This window comes from Camelus ferus, chromosome 3, assembly GCF_009834535.1.
Source record: "Camelus ferus isolate YT-003-E chromosome 3, BCGSAC_Cfer_1.0, whole genome shotgun sequence".
NCBI lineage: Eukaryota > Metazoa > Chordata > Mammalia > Artiodactyla > Camelidae > Camelus > Camelus ferus.
The window spans coordinates 28,511,599-28,532,664 of record NC_045698.1 but is presented as its reverse complement, the minus strand read 5'-3'; the positions used below and the strand labels follow the sequence as shown (position 1 = coordinate 28,532,664).

The 21,066-nt window shown below is 38.9% G+C and overlaps 1 protein-coding gene across 4 annotated transcripts in view; it reads left to right on the top strand.

Annotated features, from left to right (window-relative positions):
- The first annotated feature begins 2,632 nt into the window (after positions 1 to 2,632).
- TTC33 (tetratricopeptide repeat domain 33) overlaps positions 2,633 to 21,066 on the top strand; it is a 31,281-nt gene continuing 12,847 nt past the window's right edge. Inside the window, exons 1-2 of one of the 4 annotated variants that reach the window (XM_014566329.2) lie at positions 2,633 to 2,763; positions 6,823 to 7,044. In XM_014566329.2, the coding sequence (XP_014421815.1) occupies positions 6,824 to 7,044 (221 nt within the window). In that variant the 5' untranslated portion in view covers positions 2,633 to 2,763; position 6,823. The other 3 variants (XM_014566328.2, XM_006193048.3, XM_032471472.1) reach the window with 3 other exon arrangements.

The window sequence follows — 21,066 nt, the reverse complement described above, 5'->3', positions numbered from 1 at the left end:
GAAACAGTACCAAAGAGTGTTATGGGTGAAGATGCAGCTCAGCAGTAGAGTGCATGCTTAGCACGCACAATGTCCTGAGTTCAGTCACCAGTACCTCCACTAAAAAATAAGAAATTAATTTAAAAATTCATAAAGAAACCTAGTCCCCCCCCCCCACCAAAAAGAAAAACAAAAATAAGAGTGTTATGAACAGCACATAGGTGGTTCTTTTAGGGAACTTATTTACTCTGGGTAAAATCATTTACCTTGACTGAACGAAACTTACAAGAAATTCAAGAGAATTGAAAAATCATTTATTGAACTGTTCTAGTTGTTCTGTAAACAAATAGACTGTTCTATTTATTATGAATGACAATAAACATTATAACAAATTTAGAGGATTTCTAGCAACATGGATGATGATCATGCTGTCTATAAGCAGACAGTATGGGAAATTATTAAATAAATCAATAGATGCATCATGATCATAGACCAAAGTGAGTAAGGAAGTGGCGGTGAGGTGTAAAGACTTAGTATTGGAGGTAGCCTTTACCAGGGTGGAGTGGATCAAGGTTAAGTTCTTTGAGAGATTTAGGGAAGACCCCTAGAAAGGGGTACAGCTTCAAGCACCATTTAATCATTTGCTCCACAAGGTATATCCCCTTATATGGCTACTATAAGCCAAGCACAGCATATGTGACCATAAGGCGTAAATCCTGAGAGCCTTGTTAGGGAGATAACCTGTATTTTAAAGACTTTTATAGAGGTATGATGTACACAGAAAAGTGCACAAATCATAAATATTTGGCTTGATGAGTTTTCACTGTTTCAGGTTTGCAATGAACGTGGCCAGGTAAACCTCCACCCAGATGAAGAAACATTGCTACCCCCTTAGTAGTGTCTTTTATATTAATATCAGAAGTGACATATTATCACTTCTGCCCTATTCTGTAGGCAACGCAGAACAATCTGGGTGTAAGGTGGGAAGGAACCACCAAGAGTGGGAATCCCAGGAGCGGAGTCATAGGCAGCCACCTTGGAGGCTGGCTACCACAATTGTGTATTGATCGTCTTGAACATACTGGTTCACTTCTGCCGCTCTTACAAATGTTGAAACATTTAATCCAACAACATAAATAAAAATCACATCTGATACCACCACCGATCTCATCAGAAAAGTCTAGAAGTACTGGGAAGCAGGCAAGAAAATTATGGCAAATACAAGTTTTCCAAAATCATAATTTTTGCTTAATTCTTGAATTTTATCATTGGCAACACTGTTGGTTGTTTTTCTTGAACCCTTTGTTCACTTTTAAGAAAATGCCTGTCAGGCCCAAGCCTGAATAACCAGCAGGTGTGTCAGTCCTTCGAAGCGCATGTTGTATTCCACAAAAAAAAGTTACCTACTTCAGTTTATAATTTAATCTCACAAGTCCTTTTAACTTGAGACATCATACTCCAACACACACCGTAAGTACTTTATGATTACCTCCCATTTTTTCATACAGAATATTAAAAAGAATTGTGTACTCAAGGGTCATTTTAATAAGAGTTTTTACTGCTTCATCAAGGACATTCCTGAGTGACTGCATTTTCCCCCTCACTCAGCATGTGCTGGTGAAGGATACAATGACCACTAGTACAGCTTGGTATCATTGCTTTGATTCGTGCTGAGCGCTAATGGTTTTAGCCACCAGTTTTCCCACTCTCAGTGTCAGTGTCAACACCGTGAAAAAGGCAAATGATGTCTTCATGTTAGTATGAAAATAGTTTGGACTCAGAGGATCTTGACGACCCTCAGAGGTCTGAGGATCACGTTTGGAGAATCACTGCTCCACATCAGTGGTTCTCAATGGGGCAAGGATGGGAGACCCATCTTCCTTCCAGGGACATCCGGCAACATCTAGAGGCATTTTTGGTTGTCACCGATGGTGGTGGTGGAGGATGCTAATGGCGTCTAGTGGGTGGAGCCCACATATGCCGCTGAGCACCCGGCAGCGCACATGACAGCCTCCCTCCCCTTCTCCCAACAGAGGTTTATCCAGTTAGAAAAGTTACAGCGTTGAGATTGAGAAAACCTGGTCTACAAAAATGTTCTTCCTCTGCACAAGACAGGAACATTGAGAAATCAACAATCTTAATTTTTCAATCTTCCTAAAATACTTCCCTGTGTTACATGTCCCCACTTGTTTATTTTCAAGGCAACTACTTTCAGGCCATAATTCTTTAGAGAAGATGGGTCCAACTTTTGGGGGGTTTTCCCCCGACAGTTGAGCCACAGACGTCCCTGAACCCGTTTTCAATCGAGTAATGCCTCTGTCCTCTGCATCTGGCCGACCTCACCACTAAGCTGTAAACTCCTTTAGTGAAGACCACGCGTCAGTGCTCTGAATTACCCGCCAAATCGTTTTCCCGTGACTCGTAGGCTTTACCTGCAGACGGGATGGGTCACGCGGTACCGCCAGGGCTGTGCTCTGGGCGCGCACTCGGCCCGCACAGCCGCAGTTTCCAGCGCTCCCGCGATGCGTGCGCCGGCGCGTCACGCTCCCGTCCGCCGCTAGAGGGCGCTCCCGCCCGGGCGTCCCCGACTACCAGCCCCGGAGGGTAATGGGGTGGGGGCGGCCGCAGTGACTTCTGGGATTTGTAGTCCTAGCGCGGGAATTGCCGATGAGAAAAGCGCAGAGAGTCGCCTCTTCCCTGCCCCTGCTCGCTTCTCTGGACGGTTCGGACGCCTGGGGTCGACCAACCCCCTTTCTTGGGAGACCAGGCCCCAAAGGCAAGCAGGTAGGAGGTCGGGCATGATCATTTCCGTTTCCGGTGGGCAAAGGCCAAGCGGAATGTAAACACGGGACCCGGGGAGTGGTCATCAGGTAACAGGGGCTCCCGGGTTGGTGGCGGACGCCGGAAGAAGCGGTGGAAAACGAGGCTCGTGGGTCCTGTGGTGACGGGAGAAAGGAGCTTCCGAAGTGGGAGTAGGGCCCCAGCGCGGGTGTGGCAGAGCCGGGACGATAAGGTTGGTCGCTAGGGACCAGCAAGTCTTGGGGTCGGGCCCTCCCTTCACCGGCGTCCGGGGCGGCTTCCGAGGCAGGTGGCGCGGCCTGGACCTGCCCTGAGCGGTGGGAGGAGCGGAAGCGAGCCCGCTCTCCGCCGCGGGCCGGGAGCCTGCGGCGGAGGGCGGGGCCGTGGACTCTCGGGTGACGTCCAGGCAGCCTTTTGAACTTCGCACGTTTTTATTGTTGTGGAAAACGAAGGGAAGTCGCCGATACTGGCTTCTCTCTTGCGGTAACATTTTCGGGTAAATCGTTTCTTGAATTCCTCACCTCCGAATACGGCCGTATACCCGGCAGGGTGTTGTTTTGATTACCTGATTGTGTTCACCAGGTTTCTCGCTTTGAGTGTTGCCTCCTCCCACGCAGTGAAGGGAAGCATTCTCCAGCTTGTGGCAGGGTAAAATGTCAAAACATCGACGGTCATTGAGCGCCAACTATATGGGTCATTGCACTAGAAAAAGAGTTTGGAATGCAGCGTCATTGTTTACAATTTTCGTAGCATTCATTATAATTCTGTGTAAAAGGAATTTGTGTTTTTTCATGAATTTAATATGAAACCCGTATGATTATGACTCACCCATATGATTTCTTATCCCAGTGCAAAGAAAATGTTGCGCCTTGTACTTGTAACTGTAGATTCGGGAAAGCTTTCTTTATAAGGACTTTTAATTTCAAGTTCAGATAGCTTTAGAGGAACAGTGAATTCGTACTGTTTATTTAAGATACCCGAATCAACTCCGACTGTTAGATTTTCCGAGGCGGAAAGTGTTTTTGCTGATGTCTTGGGATCCACTCTCCATTTAAGCCGGGCTAACTTTTATTCACAAAAATTTAACGGCCACCACGAAGCCTCAAGTGTCTCTCTTTGACGTCATAGCATCCTTTGTTTACTCTGCAGTAGCACTTATCCTGTATTGTATTGACTATAGTCTTGTGGTCCCTGGACAGTTTTGAAGAAAATATAAAACTGTACTAGTGGTTTTGGTAACAGCAGACTTCTGCTTTTTAACCTCTGTGGGCCTTTGAGACTGTTTGCTGTCTTTACTCAGCCCTTGTTGCTTCTCCTGTTACCAACAGCCACTGTTTCAGATTTTTTTCTCTTCTCAAGCACTCAGATCCATTTCTTTTCACTATACTTGAAGCAGATGACTAGCCTCCTATTTCTCTGAAAAATGTGAAGCTTGGGGTTATAAAATCCTTGGTTTCCTTTTCCCTCTATCCCCAAGCTTCCCTATACTTTTCACACAGTATTAACTCTTGTCTGAGAGGAATGTCTTCTTGTCCCTCTCTTCAAGGCTAAACCTGTCAATTGTTAGTGATCATCAGGCATCTTACACCCCTGTAACCTCATTTTGGCCTGACTTCCACAGCCTATGATTTCTAGAAGGTCTTAAAGGATTTGTGGAGGAGAAAGGCAGAAACACCTGAGGCCGTGCTGAATGTGGATTTTTCATACGTGTTTGAGAACCATCTGGGGCCTTAACCTGGCCTATCCTCAGCATTTGTAACAATGGTTTGGGTTGGAGGATGGGGGAGGAATAGGGGGCCTCTTGTTGACCTATTAATTTTTTTAAAATGTGTGGATCTGTCTGTTCCTTTTTCCTTTACTCCCCACCCTAACCCCTGCTCCCAGTAATCTACAGACATGATCAATGATTTCTAATGTAATTTGCCTTTAGTAAACACACCAGATTTCCATCTGTATTGCTAGGGTTTCCACGCTAGCTGGTCTCTCACGTTGGTGCTTTAGAAACAAAGTTCCATTTGGAAACTTGAAGCCAGAAAACTTAAACATCCTCATTCTTGTCACCTTTAGGGACAGTCATAAATATAAGACTTGTTTCTTATCTTGACATATTCTGATAGCTTGTGAGACTTTCCTAACGATCCATGCTCTCTTGTGGTCCCCCTTCTGTGCCTCTGGACTTTTGTTCCCTAGTAACCACACTTCCATTTTCAGCCATTTCTTAGTTCTTTCCCTAAGTTACTTGTAGTCATTTTCAAATATAACAAACTCATTCTTCCATATTGTAATGGGTCTGGGGAGAGAGTTTGGCCTTGTCCTGATTCCCTAGTATAGTTTATAATTTATTGCTCCTACAGGTTTTTCTAAAAATCCCTGCTCCTGTGGAAAGCATGTGATTCATTCATATCAGTCTATGCATTTCTTGATTGCTATGATTTATTGGCATTTTGTCATATTCATTAAGAACTTAGATTCATGATCCACAGTCTTCTTACCCCTCCAAAATCTGTTATTATCTTGGGCCTTTCTATGTTAGTGACCTCACAGCCACCCTCACTTTCTTTGTCTCCTTCATCCTAGTGATTAGTTATACTTACTTCACCATGTGCATCAGTGATGAAGATCTTGATGTCTGCTAGGACTTATTCGCTGTTTCATTTCTCCCTCCCTTACTCCCGCAATGCCCATTCTTTGATAGTTTTATGAAGACCTCTGGTTCATTGCTTTTCCTTATCCATCTCATTGATCAGTCAATTGAACATAGTCTTCTTGGGGTTATAGACTCCTTTAAGAATAGAATGAAAGCTTAGAGACTTGTGCAGAGTACACAAAAGCATGTAAAAATTTATATACCATTCCAGGGGTTTTTCAGTATCTATAACCCCATCCATGTAACTGTAACTAGTAAGAGTTCTCTGATGCCTCCGTAAATCCCTTCTCTAAATACATATTTGTTAAATTCTTCAGGGTTTCCTTTAACTTTGTTCCATCAATTATGCCCTCTCTTTTAGCCCTTTTATTTGTATATCATTGCAGAGTTACAAAGCAGTTTAACTTTTGTTCTTTTTGATTAACCTTGTAGTTCTGTGAATTAAGTACATTTACTGAGTTTGACTCTTTGAAAAACTTTTTTATTATGGAAAATTTCAAATGTATGTGAAAGAAGAGAGGAATCCTATATACTCATCACCTATCTTCATCACTTATCAACTCATGGCAATCTTTTTATCTGTATCACTGTTCCATAGCACCCTTCCTCCTGCTGATTACTTTGAAACAATTCCTAGATATCATGCAATTTCTTGTAAGCAATTTTAGTATGTATTCCTAAAAGAACAGTGTTCTTTTTGTAAACATAATCATAATACTATTATCATACTTAAAACAGCAGGAGTTTTTTAATATTATCAAATATCAAATCACTGTTCTGATTTCCCCTATTATTTTATAATGGTTTCTTCCTCCATGGACTTACTGAAAAACATCCAGACATTATATCTGGTTAGTATGTCTCTTAAGTCTCTTTTAATCTAGGGGTTACCTCCCAATTTGCCTTTTTTGCTTGAAGAAACCTGGCAGTTTATGTCTTAAAGAAACCAGTTTTATTTTTCTTTCGTTTCTGTTTTTTTGCTGTCTGCATCTCTGACATTTAGCATGCTCATCTGTAGCCCACATTTCTTTTTTTTTTTTTTAACATTTTATTGATTTATAATCATTTTACAATAGCCCACATTTGTTATAAATTGGTAGAGGCTTGTTCTGATGTAACATTAACTTTTGGCAGTAGTACTTCACAGGTGCTGTGTCACCTCCACCAGAAGATACATAATGTACACCTGTCTTTTTTTATGTTGTTAGCAGCCTTCGATGATTATTTAGATCCACTATTGAATTAGGGGCTAAAAATGGGAACAGTCTTAATCTTTCAATCAATTAAACAAAAATGGTGACAGTATAATTTTAGTATCCCTTCTTTACCTATTTGTTGGAATACTTCTATAAAGGGCCAAATTTGAAATTTAAAACTCTTTCTTTGTAATTTTCTAGAATGGCTTCCTTCGGATGGAAAAGGAAGATTGGCGAGAAGGTCTCCAAGGTCACGTCCCAGCAGTTTGAAGCTGAAGCTGCTGATGAGAAGGATGCAGTTGAAAACGATGAAGGGAACTGGCTTCATGCTGTTAAACGGAGGAAGGAAATTCTCCTTGAAGGCTGTGCTGAGAAAAGTAAACAGTTGAAGGACGAGGGAGCCAATTTGGCAGAAAATAAAAGGTATGTTTTTAGGAGTTTTCTTATAGAGAACAGTTTTGGTTTTTGGTAGGGCAGAGTATTCCTGAGATCACCCAGAGATCTAAAGTCTGGCCCATGTGCCTTTGACTGGTGTCTCCCGTGTGGTGTCGAAGAGTTTGAGGAATTACAGGAAATAGTGCTAAACGGAAGCACTTCTTTTCCTTTTCTGTGTTCTTTTTTCTTCTTTTTTTTTTTTCAGTCGGTAAGGATGGTTGTAAGATTCCTTGTTAATCATTTTTGTCATAATTAAGTCAAAGTTGAGAAACCAGCATTTTTGTTTCTAGGCATGTTATTATTTTTTATTCTGAGAGTAATCTTTTATTAATGTATTTTAATATAAAGCATAACATGATGCTTAAACCGTAATAGCTCCTCAAATTGGGAGTAAGGGTAGAAAATAAATAACAACTAAGGACAATTAACAGCTTAATGGCCTAATGTTAGGCTGTGAATTCTCATTTGTGGTGTTCTAGGCATAAAGTCTCTTCTCTTGCAGAACTTTTCAAGATTGGCCATTCTGCCTTAGAAGAAAACCAGCTATAAATTTTCCACATCTATGAAATGACTTTCAGAGTGTCCATAAAACATCTTTAGAAATGCCTGTAAATGCCTGTTAAAGGTTCATCGGCTTTGTTGTTTTTTTCTTTTTCTCTAGACCACACTAGTGTGGAAGGGAAAAGCTATTCAGTTATTGCCATGGGATTCCCTCTGAAATTTCCTGTGGTAGATGAGAGATAGCAACTTTGTGGATAAACAAAATCACTCTTGTTTTTTTTTTTGCCTACATGTCAAAACATTGACTCATTTCACTGAAATCAGCTGGATTGGTTGCTTTATTTTGAATGGAGAACACTGTGAGATGATTAAGTTTTTTAGCTCTTTAGCATTTGTTTTGGAGTAATGTATACACAGCTTTAGAAGATAACTAAACAGAATTAAAGGAATCTGGTAGAAATTAGTCTTCTGGCTACTCTAAGCCAAAAATAAATAGAAATAATAGTTTAAAATATCTAAGAGAGTATTAAACTTGATTGAAAGTAAGATGACTAGAAAATAACATAAGGAAGAATAGTGAAGTTAAATAAAAAAAGATACAACTCAGTCCCTGTCTTCCAGATCAACTTCACTTTACCCCACCATCATTTTCGCTGCATTTTTAACCATGTTGGCTTTCCTTATGTTTTTGAACACAGTTCTTAATACAACTTTGTCTTATGACTCTGTCTGAAAAGCTCTAGTTTCCTGTTTTCTGATGCTGTCGTCTTGTCCTTCAGCTCTCTGCTCATGTGTCCTGTTCTCAGGGAGCCCCTCCCTCCCAGACCATCCAGTTGAAAGTAGCACCCCTGTGCTCCCTCTTTCTCCATCATAGTGGCTTTAAGATTTTTAGTATGTCTCCCGTTTGAAATTACCTTACACACTTACTTAGTTATTTGTTTGTGTTTGTCTCTCCTCTATGGAACTGTAAGCTCCAGGACAGTAGGAGCTTTGTCTAGATAGACTTTGTACTCTGTCTGCAGCTCTTAAAACAATTTGTAGCACCTACCAGGCCCTCAATAGTTACTGAATATTTATAAGCCTGCTATGTTTTGCTATATTATAGTTAGATAGGTTTTTGTGTATTAACTACCATATATTGCATTATATCTATAGGAATATACATTTTTAGATTCCAGATTAGAACATAGAATTCTGAGTACCTTTTTTATTTCATCTCCCAACCACCAAGAGCCTTTGGGAATAGAATTTTCCTGCTCTTCACCTGCATGAGAATATGACACTTGAGAATTATTGCTCTTTTCTGAGTCTCATTCCTTTCCCCACAAGCTATGATGGTAAGGATTAAGTAACAAAATATGGGACAGCTTTGAACTTGGAATGAGGAATAATCCTTAGACTGTAGAGAAGTAGGGATGCCTCTGGAGGAGTTGCTGGAGAAGGAGGGAGGGAGGTTGACAAAAGGAGGGAGCTACTTCTACTTCCTGGGATACATTCTTTTTTTTTTTTTTTAACATTTTTTATTGATTTATAATCATTTTACAATGTTGTGTCGAATTCCACTGTTCAGCACAATTTTTCAGTTATTCATGGACATATACACACTCATTGTCACATTTTTTTCTCTGTGAGTTATGGGATACATTCTTTTGCCTCCTTGTGAGTTTCTTTTTTTTTTACCCTCAAGATTTTCTCATTTGGTTTTATTTAGCACTTTAAGAGAGTTGTCTCAACACACTAAATAGAGCATGATCCAAGTGTGTTAATTGCATTCTTTCTCTGAAGGAGGCCCGATTCTTAAGCATCACAGAGTCTCCTGCTGTCTGGTTTACTTCACTAGTAACTAACTATAACTACTCTGAGAAAAATTTGGTTTGCGGTGGAATGGTTTTTACATTCTGAAGTTGTGCCTTGTAGTATTCATGATTTTTTGTAACAAAAGACTGGTTTACTTTTCTACCCAAGACCTTACAGAGACAATATAGTGAGTCTAGTGGTTATGAGTGAGGGTTTTGAAGTCATTTTAAGTCTAGTTAGATCCTAGCTTTATAATTTCTATCTGTGTAAACTTTGGGCAGATTCTTAACCTTTTACGTGTCAGTTTCTAGTTTCCTTATATGTGAAATGGTGATACTTACCTCAGACTGTTGGGGGATTAAAGAACAAGTCCAGGGAAAAGAGCTTAGCATGCCACCTGGCACCTAGTAGGCACACGATAAATGTAGTTTAGGTAATTTATTTTAAGATTTTATATGTGATTGGTGTATTTCATATAGTATTAAAGTTTTTAATAAGGTATTTTGATCAGGTATCTTTTTCTAGAATTATTGCTAAATGGCATATGTTTTTTCAAGAATTACCGTGTGGGTCCCAACTTTGATATACTGGCTTTTAAGGTTTCAACCACTAGATGGTGATAATTGGTTGTGCAGCTAAATGATCTGATGTTTTTTTTTCTCTGTGAGAGTTAGTGTGTATGTGTGTGAAGCAGGAATATAATTAGAATTAATAACATGAATTTTGTCTCTTGTCTGGAAAAGCATACCTACCAAAGTGAACTTGAGGGTGATCTGGCCATGTGAAACATGTTCTGTTGAGTGCCAGCCTGGATATATTTAATGACAATGATCTCGCCTCACATTCCGTGGAAGAGGATAGATGCAGTCAGTGTAGAATGCCTTTATTTTTCTCACCACCACGTCTTTCAGTCTGAGTGTGTCTGCATGAAAGCTGTCTGCACTCACTCTGTGGTAATGAAGGCCCCTGCTTTTACCAAAGGCTCATCCCTCCACTCCTGCCTAGGCCTCACCCCTCCTTGCCTTTTCAGGAATATTGTTCCTAAAATCCCCTTTCATTTTGATGTCACCTGTTCTTTCCCTGTTTTTTTTACTCTATTTTTTTTAATGGCATTATAGTTGATGTACAGTATTATATAAATTAACAGGTGTGCTGTATAGTGATTCACAATTTCTGAAGGTTATATCCACTTATAAAATATTGGCTATATTCCCTGTGTTCTACAATATATCCTTGTAGCTTACTTTATACAGAATAATTTGTACCTCTTAATCCCCTACTCCTGAACTGCCCCTCCCTGTCTCTTTTAGCCCCCCTCACTGGTATACAAACATATCCTAATAGGATCCATTTAAAAACCTTCCCTTGACTCCACTCACCTTACCATTTCTCTGCTTTCCCTTCACCACAAACTCCATTTCTTGATGAATCATCATCCTTTCAGTCCATTCTAGTCAGCCTCTGTCCCCACTCATTCACCGAAACCACTCTTGAAAAGGTTATCAGTGACCTCCATGTTGTGGAATCCAGTCATCGTGTCTTGGTTCTTACTTGCTGTACACCTCGTCACGTCCTCAACACAGCAGAGCGCTCCTCCTCAGTACACTGCTCCAGTTTGCAGCACCACACTCTCATGTGTTTCCCTTTGTGTCAGTGTCCACTGCCTGTCCATCTTCCTTGCTTGCTCTTTTCTTTTGCTCACTTTCTACATATCGGTAGGCCACAGTATTTAGACAATACTGTCTCCCTTTTCCGTATGCATTCTTGCCCTTCTTAAACATACAAAGTCGCTTGCCTTCAGTACCATATCTGTGCCAGTGGCTGCAGTGGTGTCCTCCCACCTCATTTACAGACTCTTGAGTCTCCCATGCTTGCTTTATACCCACTTGGGTGTCCAATTAGTATCTCAAACTTAACATGTACTGAGCAGAACTCCTGATTTTTCTCCCCAACATCTGGCCCTTTCCAGTATTGCCCATGTCAGTAATAAAAGGTGCCACCATTGACCCAGTTGCTTAAGCCCAAAAGCCAGGAGTCATCTCTGCTGGTTTAATGGGCCAGTCCAGAGCCAATCAGCCCCACTCACCTCCAAATGCCTGCTCTTGAGACAGCTCATGACATTTTTTTCTATGTTTTGTTTTTTTTAAGTGAAGTACAGTTGATTTGCAATATTGTGTTAGTGTCAGGTGTGTAGCAAAGTGATTGAGATATACACACATATATATTTCAGATTATTTTCCATTGTAGGTTATTACAAATATTATTATTACCATGAAGTGCTGGCAGCTGCTGCTGTCATCACAGGCCAGAGAGCCCCCACGAATGGTGCTAACTGATAATGAAAGACCATCATACCTTGACACTGGCTAGGTTGGACCTAGAGGTGCTCTAGAGGGACAGGGTCACCCACCCAGAAGTGTGAGTGGGTTAAAGCCTTGTGGGGCCAACTTTGACTGATGGCAGACAGGTTATGGGGAGGGAGGCTGCAGATAAATTTTTCTTCCTTTCCCCACTGGACTGTTTCCAATACAAAGAGGTTTCACACTGTCTCTGAAGAAGTTCTACAAGATTAGCAATCATCTCTGTTTGTTCTTGAAGCTTTTGCCAGCTTAGCATATGCCTTGTATTTATTCTCCCTCTTTCCTGCCTCACTTTTCTTTTTTTTCTCCCCTTACTCCTGCCTCCCTTGAATCCTACCCTCCACAGAGGGTCAGCTTGTATGCTTAGGCCTCACGCTTAATTTCCCAGGTCACCCAAGCTAAGACAGTATCCTGGATTCTTTGCTTTTTTTACTCCTCATACCCTATCCAAGTTGAGGCCACTTTACTTTTTAACATATTCTAAATCACTTTTATCCTCCCGTCTGTTTTCATTGCTGTCATCCTAGTCTAATCTACTGTCATCTCTTACCTAGATTAATTACCCTGGTAGTCTCCTAACTAACAGGTTTCCCCTGCTCATTCTTACACCCCTGGAGTCCATTCCCCTCCCCTGGGCCTGACTGATCTTTTCAACATACGTATCAATTCATGTCTCTGTGTTCCATGGAAACTTTACAAATTCCCCATAATTCACACAGGTAAATCTGTACTCATGATCAAGGCCTGCTAGTTCCATGATCATGGCTTTGGACTGCCTCTCTGACCTCTCACAACCCTTCCTTCTTCCACTGGAGCCATGTTGGTTTTCTTTCCTTGCCTCAGAGTGTGGGGTGTTTGATCCTGCCTTGGGCTCTTCCTTTGTCTGGAATGGACTTCTCCAGATTGTCTGTTGGCTGACTACTTTTTGTCACTCAGCTCTCAGCTCAGATGCCTTCCCAGAGAGATCCTTCCTGACCATGCATTCTGAGTAGCCACCTGGTCACCCCCATCACATCGTTCCATGTGTTTGTCATCGTGGCATGTACCATGTTTTAACTTACATTTGTCTTTCTCTGCCTTCTTCCTATGCACATTCTAGGATGTAAGCTCTAGAATAGTAGAGTCCTTTTATATCTTATTAAATCCTGCTTCCTGAGTACCTAGAATACCACCTGGCCTGGAGTTGTATTCTACTCTGGTGCTCAATAAATGTTTATTAAATGAATAAACTGGTAACTATATAGCTCATTAAACTTGATGCTGTAGTAAATTACAGATCTAATTGGAAGCAAACATGTTAGCTAAACATGTTGATATTTCTATCTGGTAAATAAACGTGCTAACTTATTTGACTTGATCACCAGCTGTTCTTTACCTCAGTGTAGGGTAATATCTCACCCTGCCCTGGTGCAATCCCTGAACTATTCACTCTGCTTCCTTCTTTGTGCTAGTTCGGGTGCGTACTGTTAAGGTTGTCTTTAAACAGCCTGAATCAGACTTTGGTCACTTATTAACCACAGTGACTTTAAACCAAGTTTTTATCTTTTAATGCTTCCTATCCAGCAGCTGCAGTAGGGCAGTGTCTGTTCAGTCTGTTCCAAACCAAGGTTGAATTAAGAGATACGTTGTAGAGGTTATGTGAGACCATTGATTTAGTAGGTGCCAAGTTTCCTATGACCCCAAAATAGAGGAAGTAGGTGGTGCCACCTTTTATTTGTAGGTCAGGAGAAGTAAATCAAAGAGAGAAATGAGACATGAAGGAGGGGAAGGAATTCAGCAAGCTGGAGTGAAAAAGGAGTGAAATCAGTATCTGCCAGTTCTTGCTTCTCTTTAACCAGTAGCAAGCAGCTCACTTGTTTCTTTCAACCTTTGTACGCTGTGGGCGACAAAGCATATTTCCTTTAGCAGTTCCTCTGCTGACAGCAATGGTTATGTTTTCAAGTCAAATCAGTGCAACTTGGAAAGACATTTTTCCTTCAATCTGTATGCCTGTGTTTGCACAAATTCGTGTTTGCATTCTGGCTTCAGGAAAAGAGAAAGCAGACCTAGTGATGGTCAGTGTCATCTTGAACTTCTTGGTTTATTTTGTACTTTGGGACAACTTAAGCTTAGGTGTGTAAGCAGCTTTGTGGGAGTGAGTGGGATGAGCCAACATGATTCTCAGTAATAGTGCTGTTGGCGTTTTGGGCAGGACATTTTGTTTTACAGGATGATCCTTTGCCTTGCAGGATGTTAACATCCCTGATCCCCTGACACTAGTGCCTCCAAGTCTTAGTGACAACCCAAGGGCCTCTATAAATTGCCATCAATACCCTACATAGGGTGATAACTGCCCCCAGTTGAGTTAGGCAGAAAATAGTATTGAAAGTTTAAAAAAAAAAAAGGCATTTGACAAATGTGACAAATTCTAACAGTGGTTGGGCCAAGTAAAGTAGGAGATGGCAAACCACAGTCTATTTTTATAAATAAAGTTTTATTGGGACACAAACACGCACATTTGTGTATCATCTGTGGCAGATTTTGTGCCACAGCAGAATTGAGTAGTTGTAACAGAATGTATGACCCACAAAGCCTAAAATATTCACTGTATGCTGACCTTGACCTTTAGCTCCCTCCTCAGAAACCACAACAACTCCTGAAACCTCAGATATCCCAGGGTCTTGCTTTTTTTTTTTCCTTTTTCATGATGGGGGAAGGTAATCAGATTGATTTATTTATTCTTAGGAGGAGGTACTGGGGATTGAACCCAGGACCTCGTGCATGCTAAGCATGCACTCTACCACTTGAGCTATGTTCTCCCCCCTCAGATATCCCAGGGTCGTAAGGTACCTCTGCTATACCTGGAATTCCAATCGCTTGTTTTTTTTCCACACATGTTCATTCCCCTAGTCTTGACTTATCTTATAATTTCTATATCTGGAATGATGAGATCAAACAGAGTAAGAATTAAGGTGTTTGCTACTCTTGTCTTAGGGTAGAATTTGTTTCTACTCTTTCCGTGTGTCCACATAATTTCAATAAGTGATAGTGACTGAAATCCAGAGCAATGTAGTACTTATTTTTAAAGCATATTTATATCATTTCCCTCACTCTTGCCTGATAAAAACGTACTCAAACTCTACTGTGAGCATCATCTCAATGCTTCCTCCTGCTCCAGATCCCCTTTCCTTAAATATGACTGTCCTGAGAGAATATGCCACTGGGAAGTATATTTTTTCTCTTTCATTGTTTTTGCTTTTTTTTCCTTTCTTTTTTTCTAAGCCTGTCTGATTTACGAGATGTTAGGTTTCTTATGATGAATGCTCATTGTGTGTAACCACACAGTATTTTCTCCTTGCTTTCTTCAGAATGCTACTCTATAAATTCTAGATAGAGCAAACTCAAAATAATTTAGAGATTTTCTTTTTTGGTTTAATTCAGGAAATTGACTATTGCCTAAAGATTGGAATCTGGTCTACCCACGTTGGAAATCATACAATTTTCACTTAAAGCTGTCTAAGACTACTTTCAGTTTTATTATAATTTCTCTATGGAAGCTTCCACAAAACCAAGGAAGTAAATTAAACTTTAATTCAAATATTATATGCTGAACAAAGGAAAGTCATTTCCAAAAGCAAAATCTAAACTGAACCAGAAAAGTTATTTTTGTCATTAAACATTTTGAGGCACAAATATTATAAATATTAGAAACACAATAGAAAATAAGGTTAAAACTTTAATGTTCTTGACAACATAGTTTTTAATAAGAAAATAAAATGAATCTTAATATTAGCTACTTATGTACTGAAATGTAGCTGTATAGGAATAGCTTTTAAATTCGTTTTGGTATTTCTACGTGAGCACATAAAATTGTACAATAGGAGTCAAATAGAAATCTTATGATATTAGTGGAAAGTGATGATCATTTGTGTTTAGTTATTTTTGACTTGACATAGACAAAAATGCTATAACATTTCTTCTTATATACAGTCAGTCCTCATTCATGAATTCTGTATTTGTGGGTTCGCTTACTCACTAAAATGTATTTGTAACCCCCAAATCAGTACTCATGGTGCTTTCATAGTCATTAGTGGGCATGCACAGAGCTGTGAAAAATTTGAGTCACCAGATGTTTATGTTCCCAGATGAATCAAACAAGACGATGCTCCCTCTGCCTTCTTGTTTTATTTGGCTCTTATACTGAAAGCAAGCGTCATCCCTGTGGTCTGTGTAGTGTTATGTTTTCCACATTTTTTTGCCTTTTTTTGTGATTTTGCTGTTTAAAATAGCCCACAGGTGTAGTGCAGAAGTGCTGTTAAGAAGGCTGTGATGTGTGTCATACGGAGAAAATATGTGTGTTAGGTTAGCTTCGTCCAGGCATAAGTTACAGTGCTGCAGGCCATGAGTTCAGTGTTAGTGAATCAGCAATATATAATAAGTGTCTTTAAACAGGAACACACATAAATCCCGTATTAATCAGTTAGTTATATATTAATCACTTGATAAAAATGTCGAGACCAGAGGCTGGCTGGTCTGGAACGTAACCCCGAATATCTTCCAGGAGCGATGATTCAGTATTTGCTCATTCAGACTTTATGGTGACTTTACAGAACATAACTACTGGGAATGAGAATCAACTATATATAGAATAAAGCTTTTGAGTTTAGCAGTGTTTTAATGTATGCAACTTTTCTTTTGTCAAGAATTTAAAGTATCAGACAAGTAATTAAAATTTACTTTAAAGCTGCGTAACATCTAAAAATCTCTGTGATTCAGCAAAGATAAAATTATGTTCAACATCAGTTGCCATTGTTGTTTTATATTCTGCTCCCCTCACCCTAATTTAGTTTAGTGTATTAATTTCTTTTATCTATTTTTACTCCTTGAGTATTTATTTAGTGCTTTTGTTAGGCATTGATGCCACAAAGAAAATAGTAGATGAGCATCTTTTGTGGAGTGACACAAAGAGAGAAGCTGTTTTGATGTGGAGTAAAGAGTACTGTTTTAGAGAGTTCATGGGATAATATAAAAGGAGGACATTTAATTAGATGGGGGAATGGAAGAATTAAAGAGCGTTTGGGAAGATTTTGGGAAAAGATAGCATCAGAAGAGTCATGAAAGACAAATGAAAATTAGCTGAAGAAGGGACAGAACAGTGTTCCAGTCTGCATGTGCAAAACCAGGAGGAGACCAGAGAAAATCTCTCCCATTGAAGTATTGAAACTAGTTCAGTACAGCTGGAAGGAACATAATATACAATGTCTGGTGAAAGAAGTGTCTAGAGGTAAATGGAGACTTGGGAGCAGAGACATGACTGTTAGGTGCATAGCTGAATTTAACAGGCCTGAACTCCAGCGTCCTTAAGGTAACCAGGAGCTACTGAAATATTTTAATCAGTAAGTGAACTTACCAAAATGGATTGGAGTCAGGCAACACTGGTCTCGGGAAGACTGGTTAATTGAATTTTTGACAGTCCTGGAAGACTGAAGACCTACACTGAGTCGTAGCAGTGACAGTGGGTTCAAGGAATGGAATTAGAGAATTGAAGACTAATGTGACCTGGGTGGGGCAGGGAGAAGTGCAGTGAAGAATGGCTTCAGGATTCTCTCTTGTGACTTGATGGTGCTGTTCTTTAAGTCAGGGATATAAGGGTGGAGTAAATTTGGAGTAGGAGATGATGGTGAGTTCAGTTTGGACATTTCGTTTGAGGTTTATGTCAGCCACCTTTGATGTAATATTCCTGCCCAGTAATCTTCTCGTTTCTCTCTTTGGAATTCTCAGAAAAACTTCCCAAATGAGTTGTCATCACTCATTGTCCCCACTTCCTTACTTCTGCTTCACTCTTTGGCCTGGTTTCCATTCCTGCCATTCCAAGAATACTGCTTTTGATCAGTGTCACCGAGGACCTACATGGTATTGGATCTCTCTGAGGTATTCAGTAACTCATCACTCTCTCCATGACAGACTTCTCTCTTGGTTTCTGAGAAATCACACACACTCCTGAATTTTCTCCTTCCTTTTTCCCTCTGCTTCTCAGTTGTCTTTGCTGGTCTTTCCTTCTTTGCTTGATCTCTGAATTTTGAAAACTCCAGCCCTGGCCTCTTTTCTCTTTCCTATCTACTCTCTCTCTCTTTATGTGCTCTTTCCCAGATTCATGATTTGTTTAATTCTCGAAACTTTTAATGAAAAAGACAATGGTACATACTCATGATTTTAAAAAGCAGATGCAGTAATAACAAAGGACATGCAGTGAAGAGTCCTGCCCTTACTCCTGTCCTCTAGTCTCTTAGTTCACTTTCCCACAGGCAGCCACAGTTACCAGTTTCTTAATATCCTGCCAAAGAGTATATTTATAAACATGTGGGTCTAATAGATCTTTTTTTGTTTTGTTTTGGTTTGTTTTTTCTTTAGGGGGGCAGTAATTAGGTTTGTTTGTTTGTTTGTTTATTTATTTATTTATTTTTAAAAGAAGGGACTGGGGATTGAACCCAGGACCTCGTGCATACTAAGCACACACTCTACCGTTGAGCTATACACTCCCCACCCTATAGATCTTTTAAAACATCATAAATGATAGCATTCTAAATATAATATATATACCATTCTCTCCCTTGCCTTTTTTACTTAATATATCTTAGAGATCATTTTGTATTCTTACATAAAGAACAGTTTTTTTTTTAATAGCTCTATAGTAGATCTCTTACTCTCCAGGCTTTTACTGTCTAAAATCAGGAACTAGAGAAATTTAGATATAAAGGATTATTTGTATTTCATTATATGATGTATTAAAATATGTTAACTATACCTCTTTTGAAATAGGATATTTTCATCTTTAATTTTTACAAGTGATATAGTGGATATCCTTCAAAGGTCTAAATGTGCATACATACAGTTCAGTCTAAAAGAAAGATTTATAGAAATGGAATTACTAGATCATATTAGATGTACGTTTAAAAAAATATAGTTTACTTTTTTCTTTTTTGTTTTTGAGTATATTGTTATCAAGAAACAGACTTGGATTTTAATGGCTGTGCGTGTGTGTACATGTATGAAGATAGGGGTCATGCATGTAACTTTCCATTAAAAACTTTTAGTTTCCTAATAATATTCTAGTGACTCATACGTATTTAGTTTTGCAATTGTCCATAAAATGTTTTTTTGTAGCTGATTTTTTGACTGAAGACCGATCAAGACTCATAACATTGTTATAATGTTACAGGTTATGTGCTTTTAGTCTCTCTCTCTCTTTTTTTTTTTTTTTTTTACTTTTGCACAATCTCTTATTTTTTTAATTTTTATTTATTTTTTACATTTTTTTATTGAGTAATAGTCATTTTACAATGTTGTGTCAAATTTTAGTGTAGAGCACAATTTTTCAGTTATACATGAACATACGTATATTCATTGTCACATTTTTTTTCGCTGTGAGCTACCACAAGATCTTGTATATATTTCCCTGTGCTATACAGTATAATCTTGTTTATCTATTCTACATTTTGAAATCCCAGTCTGTCCCTTCCCACCCCGCCCCCCGGCTTTTAGTCTCTTTTAATTTGGAGCAGGGTCTACAGACCACTGTTAGTGGACCAAATATGGTGTGCCCATCTATTTTTCTAAATAAAGTTTTGTTGGGACACAGCACCACTCATTCAGGTTTTCTGTGGTTGCTTTTACACTACAGCAGCAGAGTCAGGTAGTTGGAACAGAGACCATCCTGCCTCCAAAGCCTAAAATATTTACTGTTTGGCCCTTTACAGAAAAAAAGTTTGTGGACCTGTATTTAGAACATTAGAACAATTCTCTCACCTTTAAAATTTTGACTTTTAGAATTGACCAGGAAAATTGCTTAATTGAGTGTCTCAGACTCTGGATTTGCTTGATTTTTTTCCTCTGAATCATTTAATTTTTTTCCCTCCATCTCTTGTATTTTCTAAGCTGGAAGTTAGGTCTAGCAGCTTCGATTCAAGTTCAGGTTTTTTTTTTCCCAGAATATTCACTGTTTTTTTTTACTTTCTATTGCATCACATCATGATGTTTATAATGGCTGGGTGTACCTTGATGCTAAGATCAAGAGCATGCAGCATCCTCCCATTATACAGTTCTGCATCCATCTTTTTTCCCTAATGGTTTTTATTGATGATCAATGCTAGATCCGTTATCTCACATAAGTAATGATTTTTAAAATTCTAACAGTGCATTTATCAGCTGTTTTGCCCCTGTTAAGAACTTTCCCTCATCATTTGTTTAGAGATTTAGTTTTATATCTAGGTTGTTGAAGGAAAAAGTTCTATCTTTTACAAAGGTTTTGAAAATAATTAGTGTTCATGTACATGTCCTCTTATTGTTTACATAGTTTAAATTAAAAGTAGTTGTTCATTTGAAGTAGAGCTTTTAAGTGTATCTGTCTGTGTGAACGCACATGGATTTTGGAGACTAGATTGAAGGGAGAAGACATGAGAATCTACTGCTTTATTTATGTTCCATTATAAGAATCTTCTCCCTTTTCTGTCAGACTAAAATTTTAAAATTGTAATTCTAATTGGTAAACATGTAGGCTAGCTTCAGAGGATTAAACGGCCAGAAAATGATTTGTATTTTAGATATAATCTTACATTTAAAGAGTTTTAGTGTCATTTGAATTTTTGATTAATGTAGACATTGCTAGTCCTAATAACACAGTCAACCTGGAACTGAAGTTATGTTCCTTGTAAAGCTGGCAGATGATATTAATAGAATCTGAAGGGGGGTTGTGTAGACAGGTAAATATAATATTTGTTTTTCCTCATTGGCTTTTTTTCTTAATTAAAAGAAATCAGTGTGAATGATATCTTGAGTTATACAACCTTCCTTCCAAGATGATCTCATTTCCAGTCAGTTTTACATCAGATATAATATATGTATTGTATTTGTCCTCCAAAATACAATTTTTTATCTTTAATAATTATTATTCATGGCCCACTTTCTTCCAAGACAATTATAGCCAAAGGGTAAATTTTTTCTAGCTTTATTGAAAGATAATTGACATATAACATTGTGTAAGTTTAAGGTGTACAGTGTGATGATATGATACATGTATATATTTCAAAATGATTACTACAATAAGGTTAGTTAACACATCTGTCACCTCACAAAATTTCTTTTGTGTGTGGTGAGAACATTTACGATTCACACTCTTAGCAACTTTCAAGTAAATAATACGGTATTGTTAACTGTAGTCTCCATATAGTGCTGTACATTATATCTCTAGCATTTATTCATCTTATAACTGGAAACTTGTACCAAAGGGTGACTTTTAATGTCTAACAATAGAGGATCCATTTGAATGAAGTTTGCATTGGAATAGTAGTAATCAGTCTTTAAGCATTATGCTGTA